The sequence below is a fragment of the Rhinoderma darwinii genome, chromosome 2, assembly GCF_050947455.1.
Source record: "Rhinoderma darwinii isolate aRhiDar2 chromosome 2, aRhiDar2.hap1, whole genome shotgun sequence".
Taxonomy (NCBI): Eukaryota; Metazoa; Chordata; class Amphibia; order Anura; family Rhinodermatidae; genus Rhinoderma; species Rhinoderma darwinii.
In genome coordinates this window covers 51,332,228-51,360,207 of record NC_134688.1, presented here as the reverse complement: position 1 = coordinate 51,360,207, position 27,980 = coordinate 51,332,228, and the positions used below count along the sequence as shown (strand labels likewise).

Sequence of the window (27,980 nt, the reverse complement as noted above, 5' to 3'; positions counted from 1 at the left end):
CCTAAGGCCTTATTCACACGAGCGTTGAATACGTCCGTGTGTTGGCCGTTAAAACATAACATGGACGCATGTTTTTCAATGCAACAGTGTGAAGGGTCCGTTGAAAAATAGAACCTGTACTATTTTATCTTCTGTTTTCACGGATCCCTCTGGAGGCTCAAGTCTATGGGGATCCGTGAAAACGGGACCCGCATGGGGGCACCTCGCATGTGAAAAACGTCACGTTTTTCACGTCCGAGTTTCCAAAACGCTCATGTCCCTTAGGCATCCACAGCTCGATTTTTCCTTTTCAATCAGTAGGAGTTTTGCAGCTTCTGCTGATAAAATGAATTAACCACTTTCTGAGATCCCAAACCGATTATAGATGACAGTATATGATGCTCTTAAGGATTTTGAACTCTGTAATTATCAGCATTTGCATTTCTTCCTCCACTGTCGAGTGCACCCATTTCTTGCTGTTTTGTAATATAAATAACTTATGGAAATGAACTGTAGAATGGTCCACTAATATGTAAAAAAAATAAGTTTGGCATAAGACGCAGTGCATTTTACTCTGCGTGGAAGGTCTGGGTTTCCCTTATATACATAATGAAGTGGCTCTATTTTGTGTTACATTGTATTTTATATGGATGCTGTAATGATCCGAGATTTTCTCTCTTAGGCCCCATGCACACGAACGTGCTTTTGCGGTCGCAATTCCCCTGAAAATCCATGGGAGAATTGCGGCCCCATTCATTCCTATGTGGCCATGCACACGACAGGCTCATTGAAAATAATGGCCGCGGCCATGTGCATGGGCTGCGATTTGCGGGCAACTCGCGGCTGACAGTCCGCTGCCGGCCGACCCGAAAATCACGGCCGTGCACATGGCTACGGTCGTGTGTGTAAGGCCTAAAATTGAATATTGTGCTCTGCATTTCCTGTCTTCTATTCTATCCCTACTTACCAAGTTTTAGATCATTACATACGTATTTATTTTACTCAGGCAACTATCAGAAAGCGCTGGATAAATATAAGGAAATTCATCATAAGTTCCCGGACAATGTTGAATGTAAGAAATGGCTCTTTATATCCTGCAGTATACTATAGGGTTTACCTGTACCGATATCGTAACATGTGAACATTTGGGGGGGGGGGGGAGTGATTTCTTTATAAATAAATATATTAGATTTTTGGTTCCTCTACTAAAAACTACTGTTCACAAAGCTTACAGCAGCAAGAACCCCCACAATGATGTTGCTGCCCAGGGAGACGGAAAATACGACTGTTGTATAAATCAGATAATCCCTTTAAAGGCTAGTTCGTACAGAGGTTTTTGCCGCTGTTTTTGATGCGGAAACTGCACCAAAAAAATTTCAAAAAGCGTCTCCCATTGACCTCAATGGGAGGCGGAGGCGTTTTTTCCCGCGAGTGGGAAAAAACGCTCGCGGGGAAAAAAGAGACATGCTCTTTCTTCCCGCAGTTCCATCTCTGACCTCCCATTGAAATCAATGGGAGGCAGGAAAAGTGTTTTTTGCCCGTGGCTGAAAAACTTCACAAAAAACGTGGCAAAGAAAGTGCAGGCAGGGCAAAATCTTCCTCGGAATTCCTGAAGGAATTTTGAGGCAGATTTTTCTGCCTGCAAAAAACTCTGTGTGGACATACCCTAATGGATGGCCAAATTAAAATGCATAGAAATGAGAAAAGCTCAAAGATATGAGCTATATCCACAGGACCCTTATCTTCATCACTTCTCTCGTTTCCTGTGATACGACATAGTTAATGGTTTGTGTTTTGGATAATCCGAATTATTATGGGGTGTGACCACCTAGGAGTACAATATAGATATATTTATTGATGTTTTAGTTTAAAATTTGTGAAAACCGGTTAATAAAAACATGCATAGAAATGTTCTTCATCAGAAAGCTCATATGTGTATTGTAATTCTGTCTATAGTTTTCTTGTTTTTACGTTTTGTTTTTTTAATATGAACGATCCGAAGGCCTGCGTTTCCTGGTGCGGCTTTGCACAGATATTGGGTTAAAAGAAGTTCAAGAATATACAACAAAGTTGAAGAAGGCAGAGAAAATGAAGGAATTAAAGGAACAGGTATCCTTATCTCCAAGTTGAGGACGTTTTGGCAAAATTCTAAAATAATTAAAGACTTTTCTGACCATAGACATTTATACGGAGGATACATCATAAATGTGTGAGCGGTCCAGTCCACGCTTACTGCTTTGGCTGTTCCTGTAGCTTCCATAGACTTTAAGAGGGCAGCTTGCATGTTCAACCTGATACCTCCCTAACCTCCCTCTCAGCCGTGACCAGTCACTTTGGATTACCTAGCTGGTGTCACAGGACCATTCAAGTCTAAACTACCAGTCATTAGTCCACCAAATTGGTTTGTAGTTTATCCTATTGGTCATTGAAAAAGTGTTTTGTGTATCAGTGAGTTTGGGGAAAATGCAGGGGCTAGGATGATTATTGTCTGGGAGGCAGCTTGCTGCAGCAGAAACCTTCTCCCACCGCTCTGTCTGTAATGTAGACAAGGAATTGTGCCTTTCATTAAGCCCCACCATTCATCTAAAGATGGTGGGGACCAGAAGGAGATGGAGTCTCTGACCGATCTCTACAGTTTTGAAAAACTCTTTCAGACTTAAACTAGAAATTAAAAAAACACAAAAAAATTACACAACAATCTTTTAGTGCCCCTTTTAAACTCCTGTTTTTAATATTGATAAGAATTATTCCAGCAAGTTAAAGGGGTTGTCCGAGATTTAATGACTTATTGTAATGACTACAATTTAATAACTGTGTTAATACTTGTAATTTATAAATGTAAATACATTTGTAATATACTTACATTTTCCAAAGTGGCCCCGTTTCCAGATCCCTCCTTGGGGAACTTGACGGGTGACGTCACTCTCTGCCCTGGCTCTGCTGCTTTGTTGATCTTGAATTATTTTCCGGGTATACGACACGTCACTTGTGACATGGTGTATATCGACTTGTCTGTTGTAACGCGCATGCGCGGCCCCTGCTGTTATCTCGAGAACAGCAGGGACCGCGAGAACAGCAGTGACAGCGCATGCGCGTTACGGGCTGTGAAGCAGAACAAGTCGATATACACCACGTGACAAGTGACGTGTCGTATACCCGGCAAAGAATTCAAGATCAACAAAGCGGCAGAGCCAGGGCAGAGAGTGACGTCACCCGTCAAGTACCCCACGGCAGGATCTGCAAAAGGGACCACTTTGGAAAACGTAAGTATATTACAAATTTATTTACATTTATAAATTAAATGCATTAACACAAAGTCATTAAATCTCGGACAACCCCTTTAATCCACCGATGTTCTGTCTGTTAAAATTGAGAAGAAAACATGTTTCAAGCATAAGGAACTGATTATGAGAGATGTCTGTATCATCCCTGTATGAGTGAAATGAAGGAGCATTTATGAAAGTTTCAAGGAAACCAATAAAGTGAAAAGTAATCCCTAATAAGTAAAACAGTGGATAAAAAAATCTCTTCAAAAATCACCTTTTTTTTCCGCCAATGTGAGACCGTTTTGTACAATGAGTGCAGACAATGTCTTAAAGGGGTTGGGAGAAGGCTGTAAAACTGTCAACCGCTGCTACAAGTGTGGCCCCTTCAAAACAGCTGATCGGCTGATTAGATATTGATGGCCTATCCTGAGGATAGGTCTTCAATGTCTTCTAACTGGAAAACCCCTAAAACTGATCTGACAGCTTAATATACTCCCTATGTAATTCTGGTAGCCAAAAACGGCACAAAAATTTTGTTATTCCGTGGGGAATACAAGTATTTACTAAAACGGACGTGTCTGGAGAGCTGAGTGGTTCTCTTTAAAAGCCCTTTTACGTTCATAAGCCAGAGACATATTACCTTATATATATTTAAAAAAAACAATTCCATCAACTTCAAACTCACTATATCCAGTCTGTATGGTCTGTTTGTTCCTCCACTTTCCATTCGATTTTTATGTCATGTTTTTCCCCATTCTGACACTTTGTTGTGGCCCCCGCCGCCATTGTACAGTTAGGATTGAGATATTTACAGTGTGTTCTATGAAAGCCGCTTATTTAAAGGGATATTCCCAGCTCAGACATTTATGGTATACTTACAGGATATGTCCTAGATGTCTGATAGTTGCGGGTGCTGGGACTTGCATCCATCTCCAGAAAGGGACTCACCGGACCCCTGTCCAGCCTGATGAGGAGGCTATCGCATCCAGGTGAAAAATGAATGGAGGGGTGGCTGCGCACGTGCGAGACTCTCACCATTCACTTCTGTGGGAGTTATGGAATCAGCCACCTCTCCTTTTAACGCTCTGCCTCACCAGGTGGTATGGGGGTCGGGTCACCCTGTTCTGGATATATGTGCGGGCCCTAGAGTCTGGATCCGCATCTATCATGTTTATGGCATATCCTGTGCCATGTTGTCTGATTTAGGAATGATCCTTTTTTAAGCCAAGAAATTCCATTTAAAAACTATTTCCGCTGCAAATTCCTATCATATTTATAAAAATCTTCTTCATATTATGTTTTCACGGAGGATTCATTATTTTCAAGACTGTATCGTTCTTACAACATGTCAGTTTGTTAACCCTTTGCTTTTCTGCTATTGCTTAGAGTGTAGGTTGGCTCATGAGGACATTTTTATCATAGTCCCTTAACCTGTTCATAGCTTACAGATCAACCGCTAAACCTTTTGTTTGGCAGAGATTGGATAAAGCTAGTATCTCTACCATTTTAACAATAAAGCCTCTTTCACACGAGCTTGTCCGATTCACGTCCGCAAAAAAAAAAAACATATTTCACCCGTGTGTATATCCGTACGGCGCCTGTGTGCGTTCCGTGTGTCCGTCTTCCACGTCCATATGTCATCCCTGTGTCATACTGATCTCATCCATGTTTCTACTTTCCTTCTAGATTCAATTTTCCTTTTTTTTCTGCATTTCTTTAGCAATTGATTCGTAATAAAACGGACAGCACACAGCTGCTTGTGTGTTTTTTTTTTAGGCGTTATTATATTTATTTTTTTTGGTGTTTTTTTTTTTTAACGCACTAACAGATTTTAATGGGCGAGTCTTGTCTACAAAAACTGACCAGATTAAGATGTGCAGGGAGTTATTCGCAACGAACACACGCTCCGTAAAGAAGAAACGTATGCGGGAATGGCATGGGTCAGTAAGCTTTCCGTTGTTAAAGAGTCTCTGTCACCAGATTATAAATGCCCTATCTCCTACATAATCTGATCGGCGCTGTAATGTAGATAACAGCAGTGGTTTTTATTTTGAAAAACAATCATTTTTGAGCAAGTTATAAACAGTTTTAGATTTATGCTAATGAGTTTCTCAATGGACAACTAGGCGTGTTTTTACCAACTGGGTGTTGTACAGAGGAGTGTATGAGGCTGACCAATCAGTGACCAATCAGTGTCCTGCACTTCTCATTGTTCCAGCCCAGCATGATCCACAGCACAGTATGATTGTGCAGTGAAAGAAGTAAACACGCCCAGTTGCTAAAAACACGATACACGCCCAGTTGGAAATAAGAGAAAACACGCCCAGTTGTCCACTAGAAAGGCTCATTTGCATAAATATAAAATTGCTCATAACTTGGCCAAAAATGATCATTTAAAAAAAAAAAAACACGTTACTATTATCTACATTGCAGCGCCGATCACATGCAATAGGAGATAGGGATTTGATAATCTGGTGACAGAGCCTCTTTAAACTGGACATCACACTGGCAAGAAACACGTTTGTGTAAATAAGGCTTTAGGGTGTGACCCAACGTAGCGGCCACGCTGCAGCCTAACATAGCACCGCCATGCAGCTTTACCACAAATTTTCGTGGTTTTAGAATGCTGTTTTATCTGCAGATTCTGGCCTCAATATGAACAAACTGCAGACGCTGTGTGTTTCCTTACCCCCTTTGACGTCCCAGAGGAAAACCTTTATGATGCCAATAATTGGGGTTTCCTCTATGATCAGATGGCACTGGGTTAAATTCAGGTAAATGCCAGATCATATTGCTTGATGTCAGGGCATGCTACAATAGATTCTAACATTAACGTGGCTCAGCTAACAGTTTTTGTATAAAACGGGACATAATAAAATGTAATAATCTTCAGGGGAACAAGGAATTTGAAATAACAGACAGAAAAGATAAACACACACTATTAATGACGTTTTATTAGGTATATGTCGCCATAAAAATAAATACTCTATACATACTTACTATACCTATACTGTAAAGTTCTATCATTGTACAATACAAACCTTATGAAACTTTTTCACCCTTAAAGGGGTTGTCTCACCATAGACCACCCCTTTTCAGATCGGTGCCACCATTGCGATCAGCTGTTTTCTGGCTCCTAAAACAGCCGTGGCCGGGTAAAGTCTTGTCTGGCTCCTGACAGGGAAACGTGGTATTACATGGCACCCATTAAGATAAATGACCTACCATGTAATACATTGAGGGCTCAGGTCTGCCAGACTCCTAACGGGATGACCCAGGAACGGGACCCCTCTCTATTACGTCCATTTGCTATAATAGGGCAGTAGTCTTCTTGAGACACCCCTTTAAGATATCTGTTTGCAATCGATGAAAACAATGTTTACATTCAGAAGCTGAAGACCTCTTCCTGGGTTGTTCTGCAGGATGGTCTGCTCACATGGCTGCTAGGTTTGTTACAATGTATTTACATTATACAACTCATATCTTCACCTTGGTCTTATTAAACTCTCCGCACCCTGGTATAAGAAATGAAAGACATTTTACTTGCAAATCTATTCCGATTGATGTGCATAATACTTTCTATAGTCTACAGTGGGTTGGGCCCCTATTTATGTACCTACTTTTAAGACAACCTGGTGCTATCTAACCCAATCTCATTATCTTTGCAGCGCATAAAATCTGGCAGAGATGGCAGTGCCCGCAGTCAGAGGGAGGGCAGAGAGGGCAGTGCGAGTAGTGGTAAGTGCTTTTGTGAGATCCTTACGTTATATTTTTATTGTTCTCTATGTGTGACTAGCAAAGGACAATCCTTTTTTGCACTGGTTGAATTTTCTCAGCATCGATGCTGCAGCTCGCTCAACATGGCGTCCTTGTGTATAGATAATATAAGACAGAAGTGCAGCGGCAGGCCTTGGGACTGAAACTTCAAGTTATCATATTTCTCATATTTTAATGTTAACCTAAAGGGTCTTTTAAAAAGTTGTTAGGTCCTTAGGGTTTCTAGAAAGTGCAGTTGATTGTTGGAGATTACAGAATTGCAGCAGAGCTTCACGTGTTTCAAGCTCTCCACTTTAGCCATATTTTATGTAAAATATATTAATGTGGGGGGGGGTTTACAAAAAGACATAGTCTAAAGGCTATGTACACTTTGTAGGTTTTTTTTTTATGTATGATTTAGATGTTAAACTTTTTAATTGAGTTTTATAAAAAAAAAAAAAGATTTTTTTTCAAATGCAGCTTCTATGTATCCTCTATACATGGAAGTGACATCATTCGCTTTCAGCCAAATCCGTCACGGCTCGTCTGAGAGCAGGTCCTGTGTGTCCCTAACACACCGATGACCATCATATCGATGACATCTAAGTTGATAAACTAAGATGTGATCGATATTCTGGTGAACCTGTGTTTTAGACAGACACAGGACTAGGGCTGGGCAATTATGACCTAAATCAAAAGCACGATTATTGAACGACTATTTAGGCCACACCCCTTTTGCATGCTACGCCCCCTATTTACATGCTACGCCATTGAATTATTATTTATTCCCTGAGCCTGCTTTATACTACTGTAAATAATATATCCCCTGACAATGCGCCCAACACAGCATATTGCCCCCATAGTGCGCGATGACGTCACCATGTCAGTAAATCAAATCTTTTGAGGTGACTTACATTTTGCCATCTTCTGGATGTATAGATTTATTAATTTTTGTACACGTTTTGGACCCATTCGATCGACTGAATAAAAAAAATCCAGAGAAGCATTTGCAACCATTAGATTGCGGCTTCTTCACTGTACCTCTTAAAGTTACTAAGGTCAGAGAGCAGGAAGCCCAGGGCAGTGCTCAAGGCGGCACCTGTGGTATGAATTCTGGGGGTGTGGGGGTGGTAAGCTGGATAAAAAAATTAAGAAAAAAGGTACTGGAACCTTACCTTGCTATTTTTAAAATAATAGTACATGTGCCATGTTACTTTTTGTACGTATTTTCCATTTGAGGATGCAGCTGCCGCTGTTTTTCAGCTGTGGGTACTTGTAGCACTTGTATTTTCACAACCACTGGAATTCCTTGATGGTAAAAGCTTGATCTAAACAACGTGACAGATCTCTACCATTTCTCTGAATGTTAATATGTAAGGTGTGTATGTGTATGTGTGTGTGTGTGTGGGTGAGGGGTGGTATAAAAACAGCGGCAGCGTACAAAAACATTTACATAGAAATTATACCACTTGCAGCTAAGAAAATTCACTCCAAATACATGGTATAAAAGACCAAGAATGTTCTTAGAAAATTTCTGACGTGTTCACACAGAAAACAGCACTTAAAAGCGATTAACGACCTCCGAGTTCATGGCTGTTTTCATGCATATTTACCTTGGACATCTAGAAAAACATGCCCATGATACAGCTCTGCTCCAATATACCTGTGCTACAGAGTGATTCTACGGAGCTGTCACTGGAGTAAATTATGTGTCATAAAACAATAAATATGGACGGTTATGTAAATCGTATCTCCTGGGCTTATTCGAAGATGCTGTCATTTTCATTTTTGTTTTTTTCTTTATATGTGTTGCCCTGAATTGCGCTTGTTTGTTGTCATGATCGCATTTATGTATGAACTGGAATATCCTGATACTCGCAACCCAATGATGTTGTAGATGTAAATAATATGTCTAAGGCTAAATGTCCACCACGTCTGAGGTGCGCGTTTGGCGTGTACCCTGACTGTATTGAAAAGCGCAGTCAACAACACTTCTTATAATTCAACTGTATACAAAACTATGTCAGTGGCAGATGTATAGAGCTACGTAGGCAAACCGTTTCATATGTCTGGGGTATACGTTGGGTCGGACCATTTCAAATGGTCCCGCCGAATCGAATTGTGGAACATAATGTGAACCTAATAAAAAGTGTTTTTTCATAGGGTTGTTAAAAATATGCGTTTGACCTGTAAATGCCGTGTGTAGGGTTTTGCTGCATGTTTTTTGACACCGTGGGACATTCATGGCTCCAGATAACTAAATGGTACAAAAACTATCATTTGGCTCCTAAGTTTTTAGACTTAGAAATCAAAGTCGCCCAAGTGATTTTTTATTTAGTCTGGAGCCCTGTCATTTTTGGCAAGAGTGTATACATATGGGGCAGTTATTGTGTGGTAGAGAGCTGCACCAATACTATACCAAGTAAAAATGCATGTAAAAACATGCAAGTTTGTACAGCTTTGACAACGCCAATAAAAAAGGACATATTCACATGCAGTTTTGCAGCAAACTGCATGTCGAAGCAGCAGCGGTTGGCACGCTGGATAACAAACTGTTTCTGACATATTTTTGGAAGTGCTGCAAAATTGCAACAATCATGGCAAAATAAGTAACAAAACCGAGAAAAGAGAACCACATTTAGACTGGTTTCACACGCAGCGCTTCTTCGAGAAACACCACTTTTTGTGCCATTTTTTTCATGCCGTTTTTATTCAGGCGTTTCTTCTTGGCCAAAAACACTGTGCCATAGGGACGTTTCCAGACTCTTTCAGACAATGGTTGAGTTTCTGGAATGCCTGCCACCCCAAATAGCAGCTTAGATCAATGTCTTCCTTGATTCCTTTTTATGAACACATACTCGTGCTAGTTCAGGTAAGAGGCCCAGAAGCACGAGGGAGAGTTCCCGCTCCTCTTCTTCACAAACGTCCCCAATTCGGGTTGGTGCTGGACAAACTGCCTCCCTGCAGGATCAGTCTGGCTCCACTGGGGAATCCGCTGAAGCAGATTGAGAACAAGACACCAAATTGGCGACCGCTATACAACATTTGACTTGTGCTGTCAGAGATACCTTGCATGTTAAGGATGTCCCCACAGCCCCCTTTAAAGAAGCACACACCTCATGCTAACTCACCAGCAATAGTCTACCAGTGTCATTTGTTTCTTCACAGCTCCGTTGCATCCATACATTTTGAACCCTTTCGGATAGTTGTGTCATGTGATCTCAGTCTGACCACCAAAATAGACCATGCTCTGGTGTGTAGACAGAAAGTCACTCTCCTCTGTGTGGCTGACTTCAGGATTACATCATCAATCAAATCCCTCCTGGCAGTTCTGAGACCCTTACCCAACCAGCTCCACTCTCCTTGTTCCTCTGTGCATATAGTGCTACTGAAGTGATCATTTCTGTCCTATCTAAGGGAGCAGGAGTGCAGTGATACAATAGGTGAATCCATCCAATTATTAGCTTCATAGCTATAAAACTTCCCTGACTCATACTAATTGTCTATACTATCAGTGAGTGCTGTGTGCAGAGAGTGTAGTGTATTTCTATGACATGCTGCTCCCCACTGCCTCTTGTATAAAAACTGACATGGAGAAACCTATCACTACCAGAATGCAGAGGAAATGCTCTGAAGCTGCATCACATAGGAATACACTGAGATTCTGCAGTGTGCGTACAAAATATTTAAGTTACTGATCTATCACTTGCCGCCCTTAGATATGACTCAGAGCAGAGCAAGTGCTGTGTGATGAGACTCCATCCCCTCTGCCTTTGCAAAGCCAGAAGCATCATGGGAAATGTAGGTTTCATTAGGGGAAGCATATCAGAGGGGAAGAAGGAACCAAGATGGCAAATAATCCCTAAACGGCACATCAAGTAATACAGGTATACATAAGACATACAAGAGCGAGCTCTCCACTGTTTGGATGTTTGCATTTATGTTGTGGCAACTGAGTTTTGGCGGCTTCTAAGGCTACCATTGCTCGCTGAATTTGGTCTGCGATTATGGAAACCTATTGGTCCAAGGGTAAGGTTCTCCCTTTCCAAATACTGCCCATTCCACCCGGGCTGTTGGTGTACCCTGGGTGGTACGGCACAAAGCATAAGTCTCTCAGGTTTGCAAGGCTGCTAACTGGGTTTCGGTGCATATGATCTGCTCAAGCCTAGTGGTGTTGGCAGGCTTTGTCGGGACATGGAAATCCTGGGGTCCATTATTAAAATACTCACTGATAGGTGGGATAGAGTATATAGGATATGTTGACCTGCATGGTCGCTTTTTCTATATTTGCTCTTCTAGATATGTGCAGTCTGTAGCTCCTACTTGTGTAATCTTTAAGTCCCTGGACGCGCATGCGCCTAAACTTGTGTCTCGTTCCCTTGCACGCTACACCGCAGGAATTTGACCGGTGATCATGTGACTACTTCAGTCACATGACTGGGTTTGAGACATGCGCAGTTAGTTCCCCTAGATGCTGGAGACGGCGTGTTAGAATGGTGCATTAGATTAACACGTAGTCTCTCTGTTTGTTCCTTCAGCTTGGGTGACTGCCAGCCACTTTAAGATAATTCATATATGCAAACACCTGATGATTTCAGTTGATGTTTATCATTGAGACATTCTGTATGATCATGCACGATCTATATACTTTGCATTGCTACTTATCAAATGTTTGTTTGATAAGTAGTGGGTTGTATAGATTGTGGGCTGTATACATGTATTGGATCACCTGTGTATTACTGCTTGACAACGGCTGCACTGAGCAGCTGAAACGTTGCTTCCTTTTGCATATATGGCTGAATAAATTCATTTTTTGAGATTTCTACCCTGGAGTGCTGCTGCTTTTCCTTGTTTTGTCTACGTTTGTCGGATCTACAAGTCTGATTCCTGGAGGCTGGCACGCTTTAGCCCTGGAGGTTTAGTTCTACTGTTCTGCCCATATCTCTACTGTTTGGGTTTCGGTGCATAGGTTCACAATGTTCCACCAGATCCATACCTTGGCTTCCTCTTGTTCCAGCCTAGGTCGCACGGTACTCCAACCTGCTGTGCGTTAGGTGGGTTGCACGGCAGCTTCCTTCTTTGGGACATCCCATGCTGCTCTGTCCCCCAATACAAAAATCCAATTTTATCACTCACTGTAAAATACTTTTTTCGTTGAATTCTTTGGGGGACATTTGCTCTCCGTACACGGGACTATGTTCCGCTTGTTGTTTTCCCGGAACCTGGATGTGATCCCCCTCCTCTTGCTTCTGTACAAGCTGACTAGTACAGTGGGAAGGGTAGGGCCTGCCTGGTTGGAGCCAACGCTTTTTTCCTACGTACTGTCAGCCTCCTAGTGGCAGGGCCTATACCCATGGTGCGGTGTCCCCAGTGAATTCAACGAGAAAAGGACTTTATTGTGAGTACAAAAATGCAATTATTGTCGCTCCCTGAAAACGAATAATATGTAGTTGAAGTAGTGTGAGAAATAATCTAAAAAAACTCTGGAGCTATGGAAATAGCGTAACTCGTGCTGCTGTTTCCATAACTCCCATTCGTTGTATGGGAACTACAGACACTGCGTGGCTTAGCGAGCTTCTCTATTTTTGTACTCCCTGTCATCTCATAACTCAGTGGCTGGAGAGCAGGGACAATGTAGGACAGGGGTTAGGGGCCTCCATTCTAGAGCTAGGTACGGGTCCCAGAGGTATATGCCATAAATTTCCGAGATAACAATACCCCATTGAGCGCCATGCTAGTGTGCCATTTTTTAATAAGTGACAACGGGTCAGCCATAGTGGTAATTACTTATTGATCGGACAAGCTGACAGAATAACAGTTGATTATTATTTTCTGAGCAGATCATTTAAAGGTGACCGCGAATATTACTGCTCTTCCTGTTGTCACTTACGCAAAAATGTCCTCTGCAGAAAAACTGAAAAATACTAATATCTCTGTAGGTAAATTAAACCTAATTACCAAACTTTGGCTGCTGCTCTAACTCCTGATTTACGAATATATGGAAATTTTAAGTCATTTTAACTGTTTGCCTTTATAGTCCATGTTTGCATATTGTGTATGGATCAAGGCATGTTTGCTAATGACTTTATTTTAATCCAATGTTTTATTTTCTGTTATTTCAGACAGTGGGCAGAGCAGTGGCACCAGCGCTAAAGGAGAACGTCTTAGTGCTAGACTAAAGTCACTCCCAACGGCTAATGATCCTTATGAGACCAGCTCTAACCAAGAAATCGGTAAGAAATTTCCAGCCGCAAATGCCATTTTATTAGATAAAAGCGTAAGACATGGAGGAAACCGCACTCCAATGTTTGCAATGCTAGAGATTTATTGACTTCCTATGGAAGCTTTTTAAATAGAAACTATTAGAGTGCCCTCTATGTAGAAAGTCCCAGTTCAGACTATTACAGATACGTCGATACCAATTATTATGTTTTTTTGAAATTTTTTTTTTGGTTTTTTTAGGGGCTTTATAGTAGCAGGGAGATCACAGACCTGCTATCACGTTGTAGGGTGGGAGTGATGGGATTACGGAGAAGGCCCCCGTTTTCTTTCTTAGGGCTTAGATGCCGCAGTCACTATTGACCACGGCATCCAAGTGGTTAAACGGCCGGGACCGGGGTTAACTGATCACGTCCGTTACAGTGTAGTGTCGGCTGTAACATACAGCTGACACCCTCTGAGAATGGAGCGGGCTCAGCCCGTGAGTCCACTCCATACTCCCCTTTTACCGACTATGATGTACAGTTCCGTCCAATGTCAGTAATGTTTTAAGAGGTTGTACGAGGATAGACAAACTAGGCTGCTTTCTTCCTAAAACAGTGCCACTTTTGTCTATAGGCTGTGTCTGGTATTGCAGCATAGTTCCATTCAATTTGTTGGGGGTGGAGCTGCAATACCCGACACAGCCCATGAGTAACAGTGGCACTGTTTCGGGAAGAAAGCAACAGTTTTTCTGACGTCATGCAACCTCATTATAATAGTATTGAACTCATGTAAACCCATATTTAATGAGACCATAGAACATATTGATATGTAATAATCTTTAATGTTTTGTCATTCAGATGTTTCGTATGTAGACCCTCTCGGCCCACAGATCGAAAGACCAAAAACTGCAGCCAAAAAAAGAGTGGAAGAAGAAGAATTTGCAGATGAAGAATTAGGAGACGACCTTCTCCCTGAATAATACTATCGCTGTTGGCATCAATTTTTTTTATGTGTCGTGTGTGTAATTTTGGACTAAGGCTATAAAACATATTTACAGAGCAGGTTGATTGAAAATACTACATTTTTATATTGTTTACATAAAATATATTTATGGAACTAAGGACCTCTGCTGATGTCATGGTATAATGGAGGGAGAAACATCTCTTCATGGTGCAGTCATTGGGATGGGGGGGCTCATAACATTTAAGAAGTAAGCAAGAGTTTACACAATGTATGGAGAAACGTGTGAAATACTCACAATTTCCATAGTGGAGACAGTAACCCGTGTGTAAGACGTCCGCTCTCTAGTCCGTTGTCATGGGAATGCTCATATTTCCATAAGCTCATATATGATGTAATGATTTATAGAAATGTCTGTCAGCTGGAGGTGCACATACGATGTTACACGGCCAGAAGACTAGTTTCCAGTACAAACACAATGGGGGAGATTTATCAAGTAAAATGCACCAGAATTCTGGCTCAAATTGCATCTTTAACTAATTTATTAGGATTTTTTAAAGATTGTTTTAAAAAAAATTGTCTAGAAAAAGGGTCTCGGGTAATCGGAGTCTTAAAATTCGCCATATTTTTTAATGGCGTCCATTTCTTTGTATCAAAATATGAGGGGATGTAAGGTAGAGAAAAGTGTGTAACATGTCTAGCAGATTAGAAGCCACCGCATTAAAGGCTCTGTACCCCTATAAAAATGATTTGGTTTAACTTTGTAATGACTTTTTATGAAAAATTATTTTGACTTTTTCAGATACAGCTGCTTTGTATCCTGGATAAGGAGCAGCTGTATCTAGCGCTAAAAACTGTATCTGCCAGGTCAGCGGTACTGACGGGTTCAGTGACAGCGGGTCTTGTGTGTGTCTGACAGTGCATAACTAAGAGGTGATCGATAGCAGATGGATCCTGCATGTCAGAGACACTCAGGACCTGCTGAGACTGAACCCGTGAGTGCCGCTGATCTGACGGTTTCAGGTCTCAGCACAAGATGTATACATGACACAATGCAGCTGTATCTCAAAAAGTAAAAATAATTTTTAATAAAAAGTAATTACAAAGTTGCACCAATCAAATGTATGCAAACATCCCTACCACACTATATTTTCAATAACTAGATTTAGCTTCTGGTAAGGGTGACCTGTAACAAGATCATTTTAAGGAACAGATTTTCAGGGTAAAATAAAAAAACATACTTTTAATTTTATACTGGTCTCTGTTGTGTAGTCCTCAATGTTTACAATGCTTAGCAGCTGACCTGATTCCTACAGCCTAGTAAAACTAAATTTTACTACATACACATGTATGTATATATAATATTTGGAAAACTAATGATCTGCATTCAATCCTCTTTCAATGTCTCAGCTATGGTGGTCATCACCGATTAGGGAAATCAACCGGTGTCTTATTGCGAGCCGTCCCTGTGTCCTGCCTTTCCCGGGCAATGGTATTCTTGACTTACGTGGGAATCTGTATAGGGAATGACTTGCTGCATGTGCATGAGCGATAAGTTGTTTCTTATACAAGAACACAACCTGAATGTGCAGGCAGTCTGCCGGAGAGGACTGCCAGAAAACATCTGTGGATTCTCTGATCGTCGAGGACCATGTAGGTTAAACTTTGGGGGTGGGCACCTTAACTTTGGGTAAAAACTGGACTTTCAGCTTTTTCCTGGAGTGTCACTTTAATGTGGGCCGTTCCTATGAGCCGGCCTTATAGACCTCATGTAACAGATCAGTAGCGGCCTGCTGTCTGTAGGAAGTCAGAGTTCACGGTTCATTTCTCCAGTCCAGTTTAAAAATTGAAAGCTGGGCTCTGGATCCTGGAAGAAGGCCACTTTGAGAGCTGAAAGCCCCTTGAGCAGATGTAGGGTAAAGCTTCATGAGTCTTTAGGGACCTGGAATGATTTCTATGCAGCCATCCTCTTCCCACAGGCACAGTGAATGTTAAATCCCTACTTGTGAAATGTTATGTACAGGAAATTATTAGTTACTAGCTGGAATTTATTGGGTTATTTTACATTTTCCATGGCTGAGGATTACACATAAAACTTCTTATTAATTGAACATTCACTGTTTTCAATTTACGGCTTAGTAATGTTTTGCATTTGCTTGTAAATGCGAAGGAAACTCTAAGACTTGGCAGAATATCATATAATAACCCTCTAAAGTAGACAGCGCCCCTCCTCTAATATAAAGTGTTCATGTCATGTAAACCGCCAAATCCTGATATTACACACCTGCTGCTTTCTATTCCGATCCCATTCAGGACTATAAACCACGACCACCAGGGCTCACGACCTCAATGTACATTTCCTATGGACAACGGAGGAAAATATTCTTGAATATATTAGAAAACCACATGATTAGAATCGGTTACAAATCAATGACGACCCGCTGACTACCAGCGGGAGGACAGCCTGTTGCTAGAGATCCTGCCATGCTAGTTGTACTGGTATTGTGATTCTTCTGTTTGTTGGGATTGTGCTAGAGTTTGTAATTTGGTTAGAAATCCTATTTTCAAATTCCCTATTAGATAACGGAGTTAAAGCTGTTGTCCAGGATTTGAAACCCATGCCTGCTTTTTTCTAGAATCAGCACCACACCTGTCCATAGGTTGTGCCTAGTATTGCAGCTCCTGACTAGGAGAGAACTGCAATTCCACACGCAATCTGTCGACAATTGTGGTGCTGTATTTGGAAGAAAACTGACATGTTTTTCTAATCCTAGACCACCTCTTTAATAGAGGGTACAGAACCTACATCAATTTAAGCAGAATGAGTAGTGAGTAAAAAGAGCGTCTCTCACTCTGGAGGACCCGACACCTTCATGCAGTTCAATGGGAGCTGCAGGGGAATTGGTCACTTGTTGATGGGTTCTCCGACAGATTACAGCTGATCCCCCCCCGACATCCCAGTATATTACCCCCATCAACCCTGTATACAGGGATGGTTTGAGTTATATACAGTAATGATGGGGGGTTATATACAAGAATGATGGGGGTTATATACAGGGAGCCCCATCCCTGTATATACCAGCCCACCATCATCCCTGTATGTAACCTCCGTTATCCCTGTATGTAACCGCCATCATCCCTGTATGTACCAACCCACCATCTTTCCTGTATATAATCCCCATTAACCCTGTATATAACCCCCATCATCTGTGTTTATACCATTCGGCAGGCACCGTCTGCTTGCCATGGCGTTTGGGCATTGAGGCTAAACAAGAAGTAAATGGGGCGGGCATTGAGGTGAACTAAAAAAAGTAAATGGGGCATTGAGGACACCGTGGACCAATAAGATGCCTGAAATGCCGCTATATGGCAGAAGTACTGAATCTGAAAATAGGCGCTGAGCCACAGTGACCGGAGGAGCAGAGGGATCTCCTCCACTCGTCGTTGGAACGGGGTTAGGTGAGTATGTATTTTATTATTTTTATTAGGCACTATGGGGGCATTATACTGTGTGAGGGCAGCTATGGGGCCAATATACTGTGGAGGGCAGCTATAGGGGGCACTATAATGTTTGGTGGCAGCTTTGGGGCATTATACTGTGTGGGGAGCACTATAGGGGGCAATATACCGTGTGGGGGCAGTGTCGGGGTATATTATATAGAGTAATATACAGCAGGTTCAGAGGATCTATATTAATTCAATGGTGTGGCATGCAAATAGGGATGTGGCCTAAAAATTATTCACTAATCTTAATGGAGGTTACATGTTCAATTAATCATGATTTTGATTTAGCTCATAATCGCCCAGCCCTAACTGGGTGTCCACGTCCTCTTTTTCAACACTAGCTTAAAAACTATCATACAAAAAAAAAGAATAAATGCCTTGTTTTTGGGATGTATGATGGAAATGATAAATTAGCTGAAAAAATGTGAAGAGCTTTTCAGTTCTTTTGATGCCACCATAGAATATCCTTCCTGGTTTTTCTGTAAGAAATTGTCACTTGTCGCAGTTGTCACTGGCTGGTACCACTATTGTAGTAGTTAAAGGGGTTGTCCGCTTTGGACAATCCCTCTTTGTTCAAAGAGATCCCCTGCATTAAGCTGATCAGGGACCGTCAGCGATCAACTGTAATCTATGAGGAAATGTGGCAGCAAGTGTTTAATTTCCCTGCAGCACCACCACAGGAGAAATTAAGCATTACAGGTTGAAATCAATAGGCCTTTCTGTGTAATGCATGCACATGCTATGTTCTCCAGTGTAAGAATAACTCTTTGTAGCTGCTCCTCGTCCTGAATTTCCCACATTGAGCGCTGTGAATTTTCAATTGTGCTGATTTTTGTAATGACTACAATGATTTTCAATGCAGAAAGGCATAAGAAAAAGTCTTTGCATGTTTGTTGTTAAAGATAAACGATTCCCACAATGAAAAATCAAATGGGATCGCTTGTGGGATTGGGGTCTTTTCTCTGTAGATGGCTTTACATATACTATGATGAAGTATGTTGCCTGCAACTGCTCATTCCCCAGCAGAGTGTTCCCAGTCAGCTCAGTAAGCCTCCCGGCCTGTGTTTGTGTAGCCTGTTGTCTGGGGCATCTTTCCATCCCTATTCCAGAGAGAGCGTGAGGCCAGGAGTGGGTAAAGGATCTGCCCGTGTAAATCTGCTGCCAATTCCAGCTGCTCGCCTCTGCCCATAGCAACTCCTCTGCCCCCATGATCTGCAACCTGTGCTCCCCCCCCCCCCATTTTACATACAGAGGAGACCTTCTCTATGATCATACATTATATTGCATAACTTGTGTTCTCCTCCCACTTATCCTGTCTCTACTGACTGTCTCATGCTGTAGAACCTCAGATCCCTCAGCTGCATTAGGTCTCCCCCTCCCTGGTCTCTCAGTCCAGCAGAACAGCATATTATACCCCCTTACACCCCCAACCTTGCCTCCTCCTCTTTAGTCATCTATCCTCTGTCATCTTCAGACCTGAACTTCAGATTTTCAAGATGCAGTCAAAGAACCAGGTAAGAAGAGGGGTGGGCGCAGGAGGAAATGGAGGTGTGGGAGTAGATGAAGGAGGGGGCAGGGTCTGTACCCCTATTCATTGTGCAACCAGTAGTGAAACGGTTAAGGAAACAGGAGGGTCCGCCTGGTGACAGTGGGCTGCTTTGTATATGATGTTGACTTGGTCACGGAGAAGGTAGTAGATGTAGTGTTCAGCCATGCCTGTATGTCTCTTCTATGATGGTGGGAGGTTATTTGTGGTTACGTCTTAGGGAGGTGGAAATATTTTTGATGTAACCATTTCTGAATTTCTAGAAAGATTGTAGGGATTTAGTTTGGACTTTTGCATAGTTCTGCAGAAACCGTGACATACAAAGTCCCACATTTATTAAGCAGTTTGCGCCAGATTTCAGAGTAAACTGTGCAGTTACAATGTTGCAACCGATTATAGTGGTAAAACTTCCAACTTTTCTCGGTGCTCATCAAATTTGGCAAAAAGGGGGCGTGTACTAGAATTATTCTGAAGAATAGGAAGAAATGGCAAAAATTTTGTCGCAAATCTATACCTGCTCATAACGCATTGATTTCATTTCCTCGCTGTTAGACAAGTAAAATGTGCCAACTTTATTATTATTTATTTTTATGCCAGTCTTCATAAATGTTGGCCTATATTATCAATCAAGTTCTACCTTATTGGTTGTATCACATGCAGAAAACCGTTTTTCTACACAATGAAATAAATATGACATATTATTTACATGACAACATACAACATACAACATATGTGACCAATAGTTTGTTCTGACCTAGAAATTATGAGATTACAGCTACACAAAACTTGTACTTACAATGTACACAGGGCCAATTCTAGCTTTTCTGCTGCCTGAGGTGTAAATTTAAATGGGGCACCCCAGATATCAATTGACATCCCTCAGGCTGTTCTACATCACTACCAGCCTCCTCCAACTATTTTGGATGCGCCGTTGCATTGTACTCCCCTGGCATGCGAGGTTCAGCAATGAAAGCTGGGCATAAAACACCTCGTTGCACCGTGCGTGCCTATGCAATGGCGCATCCGAGAAAGTTGGAGGAGACTGGTAGTTAAGTAGAACAGCCAGGGGGAAGCGTGGAAAGGTGGGTTTGTAGTCAGGACTGGGTGACTCTTCAGGATAGCGGCACCACCTCATGATCCTTTACAGAGTAATTAGCATACAGCTGTAGATAGTGCCCCATGTAGATATTGCCCCTATAAAAACCCTCTGTAGATAGAGCCCCCTGTTGATAATACCACTCACACTCTTAACCAAAAAAAAAAAACTTTACATACTCACCTTATCCAGTTCCCACACCACTAAAAAAACCAAAACTTTACATACTCACCTTATCCAGTTCCCACACCACTAAAAAAACCAAAACTTTACATACTCACCTTAACCAGTTCCCACACCGTCCTCTAGCAACGCAGGCCTGCTCTCTTCTGAGCAGGTGTGCTGGAGCTAAACGATGCAAGTGGCGTGGCATCATTGAAAAGCGATGAGTGGCAGGGAAAGGAACTAATGTTCCTTGTCCTGCAAGCGCTGGTAATTGTTGTATCGGCGTCCTATAGACGCAGATACAATTATAGTGCAGGAGGGTGTGATGGCGGTTGGTTTCAATGGCGCCACTACCCTCTCAGAGAGTCAGCGGGCCGCCGCCTGAGGCGAGAGACTTACCTCGCCTCATGGACGGTACAACCCTGAGTAGATACATGTATTACACATATAGTACATACAGTACATACATACATTACATATACACATTACACATACAGTACATGCTTACATTACATATACATACCACATACAGTACAAACATACATATATACATTACATACATACATACATTACATATACATTACACATACAGTACAAACATACATATATACATTACACATACATTACACATACAGTACATACATTACATATATACATTACATACATACATTACAAATATATACATTACATACATACATTACATATACATTACACATACAGTACACACTACACATTTACCTTTTGTGCAGGCTGCTGCCTATATCTTGCTGTGCAGGGAGACTCCAGAGAAAATAGCTAGGGGGGGGGGGGGTGTTATTAAAGAGGCTCTGTCACCACATTATAAGTGCCCTGTCTCCTACATAAGGAGATGGACGCTGTAATGTAGGTGACAGTAATACTTTTTATTTAAAAAAACGATCTTTTTTCACAACGTTAGGAACGATTTTGGTTTATGCTAATGAGCTTTCTTAATGCCCAAGTGGGCGTACTTTTACTTTCGACCAAGTGGGCGTTGTACAGAGGAGTGCATGACGCTGACCAATCGGCATCATGCACTCTTCTCCATTCATTTACACTGCACTAGCGATATAGATATATCACTATGTGCAGCTACATACACAAACCCTAACATTACTACAGTGTCCTGATAATGAATACACATGACCATCCAGCCTGGACGTCATGTGTACTCAGAATCCTGACACTTCTGAATCTTTTTTGTGAGATTCCGGCAAGTGAAAGCAAATCTCGTTTAGCTCCGTAGTCTCGCGAGATTTGGTTTCACTTGCCGGAATCTCACAAAAAAGATTCAGAAGTGTCAGGATTCTGAGTACACATGACGTCCAGGCTGGATTTCATGTATATTCATTATCAGGACACTGTAGTAATGTTAGGGCTTGTGTATGTAGCTGCACATAGTGATATAACTATATCGCTAGTGCAGTGTAAATGAATGGAGAGGAGTGCATGATGCCGATTGGTCAGCGTCATGCACTCCTCTGTACAACGCCCACTTGGTCGAAAGTAAAAGTACGCCCACTTGGGCATTAAGAAAGCTCATTAGCATAAACCAAAATCACTCCTAACGTTGTGAAAAAAGATCGTTTTTTTAAATAAAAAGCATTACTGTCACCTACATTACAGCGCCCATCTCCTTATATAGGAGACAGGGCACTTATAATGTGGTGACAGAGCCTCTTTAAGGTAGCACAGGAGAGATGTTTTTAAGGAAGCAGCACATCTTGCAGCTGCTAAGTGGAGGGAACCTCGGCCAGTAGCTCTGTGATGCCGCCCCCTCTGAGACTCCATGCCGTGAGAGGCTCAACTCTCCTCATGGTAGATGCGGCCCTGAATGTATAATTTCTCTGCACTGTATATACATCACACCTGACACCCATCATTGTGTCCTCTCTGTCTCTGTACTCTCATATTCTGGTTCTATGCATACACCTCAAATCATCCTGTTTTTATTCATTGGCTATGGTGTTTGCCTTTAAAGGGGTTAAATAATCCACAGTAAATTGTAACATAAAATAGCACGTCAAGTATTCTATGTCAGTTCCATTATAGCCTATAGACACATAAACACACCATAAACAAGTGAATATAGGCTCAATAAATTAAAGAGGACCCGTCACTAGGTTATATAATTTGAACTTCCCTTTTCCCATCCCTTGGTTGAACTCAATGGACATGTGTCTTTTTTCAACTGTACGAACTATGTAACTTGTTTACTGACCTGAATAGCGCGGTCTCCCTGATTCCAGCGCTGGTTTTCTTTTTCCTACACCCCCCTGTTCCAGAGATATGGCCCACTGTTGTGTTGGCTCCCTATATGCTAATTTGCTGTACTTCGCCAATGGGGTAGAGCTAGCTACTCTGCCCCTGATGCTGACCAATCAGCGCGAGGAAGCTTGAGAGTAGTTCATGCCCTGTAGGCTGACTGCAGCAAATTAGCATATAGGGCGCTAACATAACAGTGGGCCATATCTCTGGAACGGGGGTGTAGGAAAAAAAGCTAGTGCTGTAATCAGGGAGACAGCGCTATTCAGGTCAGTAAACAAGTTAAACTTATATGACCTAGTGACAGGTCCCCTTTAAGTACTAGGTATAACATTTTATTTTATTTTATACACAACTAAATGGATCGGGTGAACAACTGATGGTACACTACATAACACAATGCTTCAGCATTTACCAGCTGTAGGCATTGCTACCAATGGGGCTGCTTATGATAAGGGTCAGTATTTTTTGCATGGGTTAATTCCCTGCAAATTATTGTGGGAAGCCCCTTTCCGCTCTCATAATAACATTATATGAAGAAATATGTAATAGCATAGTAAAAGCCCTTTATACCGGCATCAATTACACCTGATGTTTACCAGATTATCAAACGCTCATAGAAAAACTCACTTGAATGACCCTTCAGACTAAAATAAAATTGACTACAGTTAGTCCACTTTCACACGGACATAATATTGGTCGATTTTATGGTTCGCATTATGGCTGCAATACCTCACCATCCCGGGAGTAAAACTAATTAAAATCACCATGAGTTGAATTTGGTTCAGTTGATTTGCGGGTGGTCTGGATGTTGCGGCCGTAATACGGACCCTAAAATGGACCTTATTATGGCCGCATGAAAGTGGCTTAGCTTTGTTTTTTAATCAGAGAGATTTCCTTATTCATTTTCTCTGCTCCAGGACTTGTGAAATTCTACATTGTATTGCCGTTCTGTGCTGGAAACAAGTGCCAGACTATCAGAATTGATGGATTACCAAATGACGGACTATATCAATTTCACTGTTTAATTTATATGGCTCCAAATTGGAGGTTTATATTTTGGATCCTGCAGTATGAATGTTTAATTCAGGTTGAATAACAGATCAAATAAAATTGAAAATATTTTTCATCTTATAAATATTTTCAAACTTGTCTCCAGGTCTTTTTGGCACAAGCTGCTCTCACATTGTTTCTTGGACTATTGATTATCAGCTCTGAAGGCTCTAAGCCAATAAAGCGAGCACCACCAAAAACAAGGGGTTGTGCTGACCGCCAAGAGGAGGTGTTAGAGCAGATGTATGGACACCTGGCTGCAGGTATGCTTAGTGCCTACCACCACACACTGCAGCTTCTACCACTTGAAAAGGAGAACATCAGCTGCCCAGCAGGTACCCGTGGTAGAGATCCGATGGATGGTAAGCAGCGGCTACCAGTCAATATCCAAAGCATATCCCCATGGGCCTACAGGTGATTCTGCAAATATTTATAATTTCTGTCTATATATTGTATGGTCTCGATAACTGTATTGTTCAACACAGGTAGGAAGAGTCGTCACCTCTGCGCAGACCATTGATCACAAAAAAACAATCATCTAATCCAAATCTGAAGCAAATGTGTTAGCAGTTTTGCTGTGGGTTATAATGGAGAGGACTTCATCAGATGAAAACTGAAGTGTAAAGATTTCACTTTAAATAGGATAAAGACAAGACCATAGGACAGTGGTGGATATATTTAAAAGGGGATGTTACTTTCTCATCATATTAATATAAATTTTAAATATATATTAAAAAAAAATCTTGAAATATTGCAGTTTTCACACTGGCCACTAGAGCACACACAATAGACTAACATTTCCTGCTTTGTGCAGTTCAATTGTCAGCTTTGTTGTGTAGACGAGGACAGGGTCCTCAGAGTCATCATATTATTATTATTATTATTAATAATAATAAAGCGCAGGAGATTTAATGACCGCTCTATTGTACTGTTGGAGGCCTAGATAAAGCAGGATAGTAACATGACATACTATACACATGCAGATTAGGCTATGTATGCAGCTCCCCTGTCACTCTCTGGGAGTGGGGGGGCTGTACCTACTTTTTAAAGACTTAATAATCAATGATTTTTTTTCTACCAATTGATTTCTATTCATTGCTGCTACCATAAAGCACACACACCCTGTTGTACTGTACTTGGTGGTCTCCTAAATCCCTCACAATGGCAGATGTCAGGGAAAGGAAGGACTGGGCTTGTTTGGCTTTCAACATGTCCAATCATTTGTTCCTTCAGGAGATAAGCCGCTGCCAGAGGGGTGAATGGAACTGTGCTGCAATACCCGATACGGTGTCAGGAGGTAGTTATACTGTCTGGGGAAAAAAACCAAAGGTGCCTCTTTCTTCTATTGATCAGTGGAGTCCCACCAATCCTTGCTGAAGTGGGAACCCCCTTAAGGTGGTACATTATAGACATGAAGTACATTAAAGTGATTATGTGGGGACTAAAAATCATTAGCAGAGTACTGACTGCAGTATGTGAGTACACTCGTTAATATACATTCCGGTCCCCATCGCTCTGATTCTGAGATTGTCATACATTTTTATAGCGCTGCCGGGAGCCTGGAAGTCTAGTTGCACAGTCTTCTTTGATGACGATACGACTCTTCGTCATGTGACCGGCCCCGTTGTACTCCATGTGCAAGCCATAGCAGTTGTACAGGGATTACATGGAGTACAGCGGGGACGGTCACATGACGAAGAGTGTATATTAGCGAGTGTACTCACATACTGCAGTGACTACACTGCTAATACTTTTTGGTCCCCATATAACCCCTTTAACTAGATTACAAATGTGCCATTATATGTTTTGCATTTACAGGACTCACTGTACTGATCTTCTTCTAGGATAACATATAACCCCACACGGTATCCCAAGTACATCCCAGAAGCTTATTGTCTCTGCAAGGGTTGCTTGTCTGGACCCTATCGAGAGGAGAACTTCAACTTTCGCTCTACCCCAGTCTACATGCCAACTGTTATCCTCCGTCGTACATCTTCATGCACTGGTGGTCGCTACGTCTACATTGAGGACTACATCACCATCCCAGTGGGCTGCACTTGTGTACCAGATCACGAGAAGGAGTCAGAGACGGACAGTGTCAATTCTAGTCTGGAGAAAGAAAAGTTCAAAGTTTCTACCAATAAAAGTGAGAAACCATCATCCAACTGAGCCGCGGCGTTATGTATAGACCAGGACGTTTGTGGTTTTGGACAATTGCTCATAATTTTTTTTACACGTACAATAGTAGAATAAACATAAGCACTAAACGGATAAGGAGGCCCAGAATTATGCTGCACTGTAAAGCAGGGTTATAGAGGAAATGTATATTAATAAATGTAAATCTATTTGTACTGGATAAGGACCAAAATATATTTAGTGATTAGTCAGGGATGAATGGAAAATGTCAACAATGGACAGTCACTCGTGGCTTCCAATAGTCCAGTCTTAGGGAAACATCATTCATTCCTGAAGTAATGTGAGTTTTTCCGTTAGATGAAAGGATCCGCAAAGAGCAAACACAATGGATACACTTCATCCATGTGCTAAGACAAGAGATATTGCATTTACATCTGGCATTATAGTCTACGAACACTTTTGCAACCTTTTTGTATTGCTCCAATGCATATTAAAGAATAACTACACTTTCTCAAAACTTTTGATATGTCAAAGACATGTGAGAAGTTTTGAGACCCGCACCATCGAAGGTGCAGAAGCGCTTAGTCGAGCGTATATCAAGTTTTGTAAAAGTGCAGTCACTATTTAAATAAAAAAAGAAAGTAACTTTGCGACTAGTATTGATTAAAAATCTAACATTTTGTGTACACAGTTCCCATGCAGACCTATGCGTCTCCATGATTATACACTGCAGGTGAATCTTTGTATCCTGATACTGCAGTCATACTCCCATCAGTCTCCTTCTTCTTTCTAACATGCATTTGGTAGGTTGGTAAGGACTATGACTGCAGGATCAGACTACACAGGGTTTGTTTGTAGTCTGTAACCACGGAGACACATGGGTCGGCATAGGAGTTGTATACACAAAATGGTGGGATATTTGTTCTGGTATGTATGACTGTTGTGGGAACATTTCCTACCTGACACTTAGTAAAATATCACATACAACAATTCCAGTTTAGCTGTAACAATTCACCTTTTAGAAGGCCTCCTTACACTGTAGGACACGTCAGAGCTTTCGATGGCGGACTGTTCTTTGTACTGGAAAATGTTGCATTAACTTTATATGCAGAGTGGTACGGTTTATACCATACCCACAACTTTAAGAAATTGTCGGCCAAGTGTAAAATGTTTCTAACACATAAATACAACTGTGCCAATTGCATATAATATATAGGTACAATTATAGATGTATAGTTTCTTTTTGTTTTTTGTTACCTACAACATTACACTATTATTTTCCTAAAGCTTTGACGTTGCCTCTTTATCGCAATCGTCACCGGATGGGATCATATAATTATTTATTGTCAGTAGACTGTTGTTAGCGGAACGGCTCCCCCTACTGGTTAATATAGGTTATATAGCCTATTTGTACATCCAGGAGAAAAATCTTACAGACATCAGCGATGAAAGATTAAACATATTACCAAGTAGAAGCTTGGTGTATTGACCTATTATATTAACCATATAGCCTACAAATAAGGTCAATTAACACAGGGTTTTTAGAAAAATACAAAAAGTATTTTATTATAAACATATATTTGGACAAGACAGATTAAAAAATGAAGCATGCAGTGCAATATAAGGTGTCTTTACCAAGCGAGGGGCATATGGGTACAGCTTGGAATGTAATACATGAACCACAAAGAAACAGAGTCAGGATACATACAATGTAAGTATGGGTAAAAAATCACCATGTATGTATTTGAACTAGTCCAAAATAGTATACAGTTTGTTATGACAGATATTTCAAATAAGAGAAAGATTTCTAGTAATACCGAGTACCACAAAATATATGGACATAATGTAACACCAAGACGTCTGGCATGTCTAAGTGGTGATGTAAGCGAGGTTATATACCCATGTTATAGCTCCTACACCTTGGAGACACCAGCCCTGATCTTTCTCTTATTTTAAATTCTTTACTTTATAGTAAGGAGTAGTAGACAGTGGCGTAACTACCGCTGTATCAGCCATAGCGGCTGCTACAAGG

General features: G+C 41.4%; 2 protein-coding genes across 4 annotated transcripts in view; both read left to right on the top strand.

The window, feature by feature from the left end:
* Positions 1–15,417, top strand: part of IFT88 (intraflagellar transport 88) — a 68,348-nt gene extending 52,931 nt beyond the window's left edge. For all 3 annotated transcript variants that reach the window (XM_075851644.1, XM_075851642.1, XM_075851643.1), the window contains 5 exons: positions 986–1,051; positions 1,982–2,088; positions 6,914–6,983; positions 13,124–13,234; positions 14,063–15,417. In XM_075851644.1, the coding sequence (XP_075707759.1) occupies positions 986–1,051; positions 1,982–2,088; positions 6,914–6,983; positions 13,124–13,234; positions 14,063–14,184 (476 nt within the window). In that variant the 3' untranslated portion in view covers positions 14,185–15,417. The remainder of the gene's footprint in view (positions 1–985; positions 1,052–1,981; positions 2,089–6,913; positions 6,984–13,123; positions 13,235–14,062) is intronic.
* Positions 15,418–18,932: 3,515 nt separating this feature from the next.
* On the top strand, positions 18,933–27,160 carry IL17D (interleukin 17D). Its single transcript, XM_075850008.1, has 3 exons — positions 18,933–19,183; positions 23,919–24,226; positions 25,657–27,160. Exons 1-3 carry the CDS (start codon positions 19,166–19,168, stop codon positions 25,979–25,981), a joined length of 651 nt encoding a protein of 216 aa, XP_075706123.1. The 5' UTR covers positions 18,933–19,165; the 3' UTR covers positions 25,982–27,160.
* The last annotated feature ends 820 nt before the right edge of the window (positions 27,161–27,980 follow it).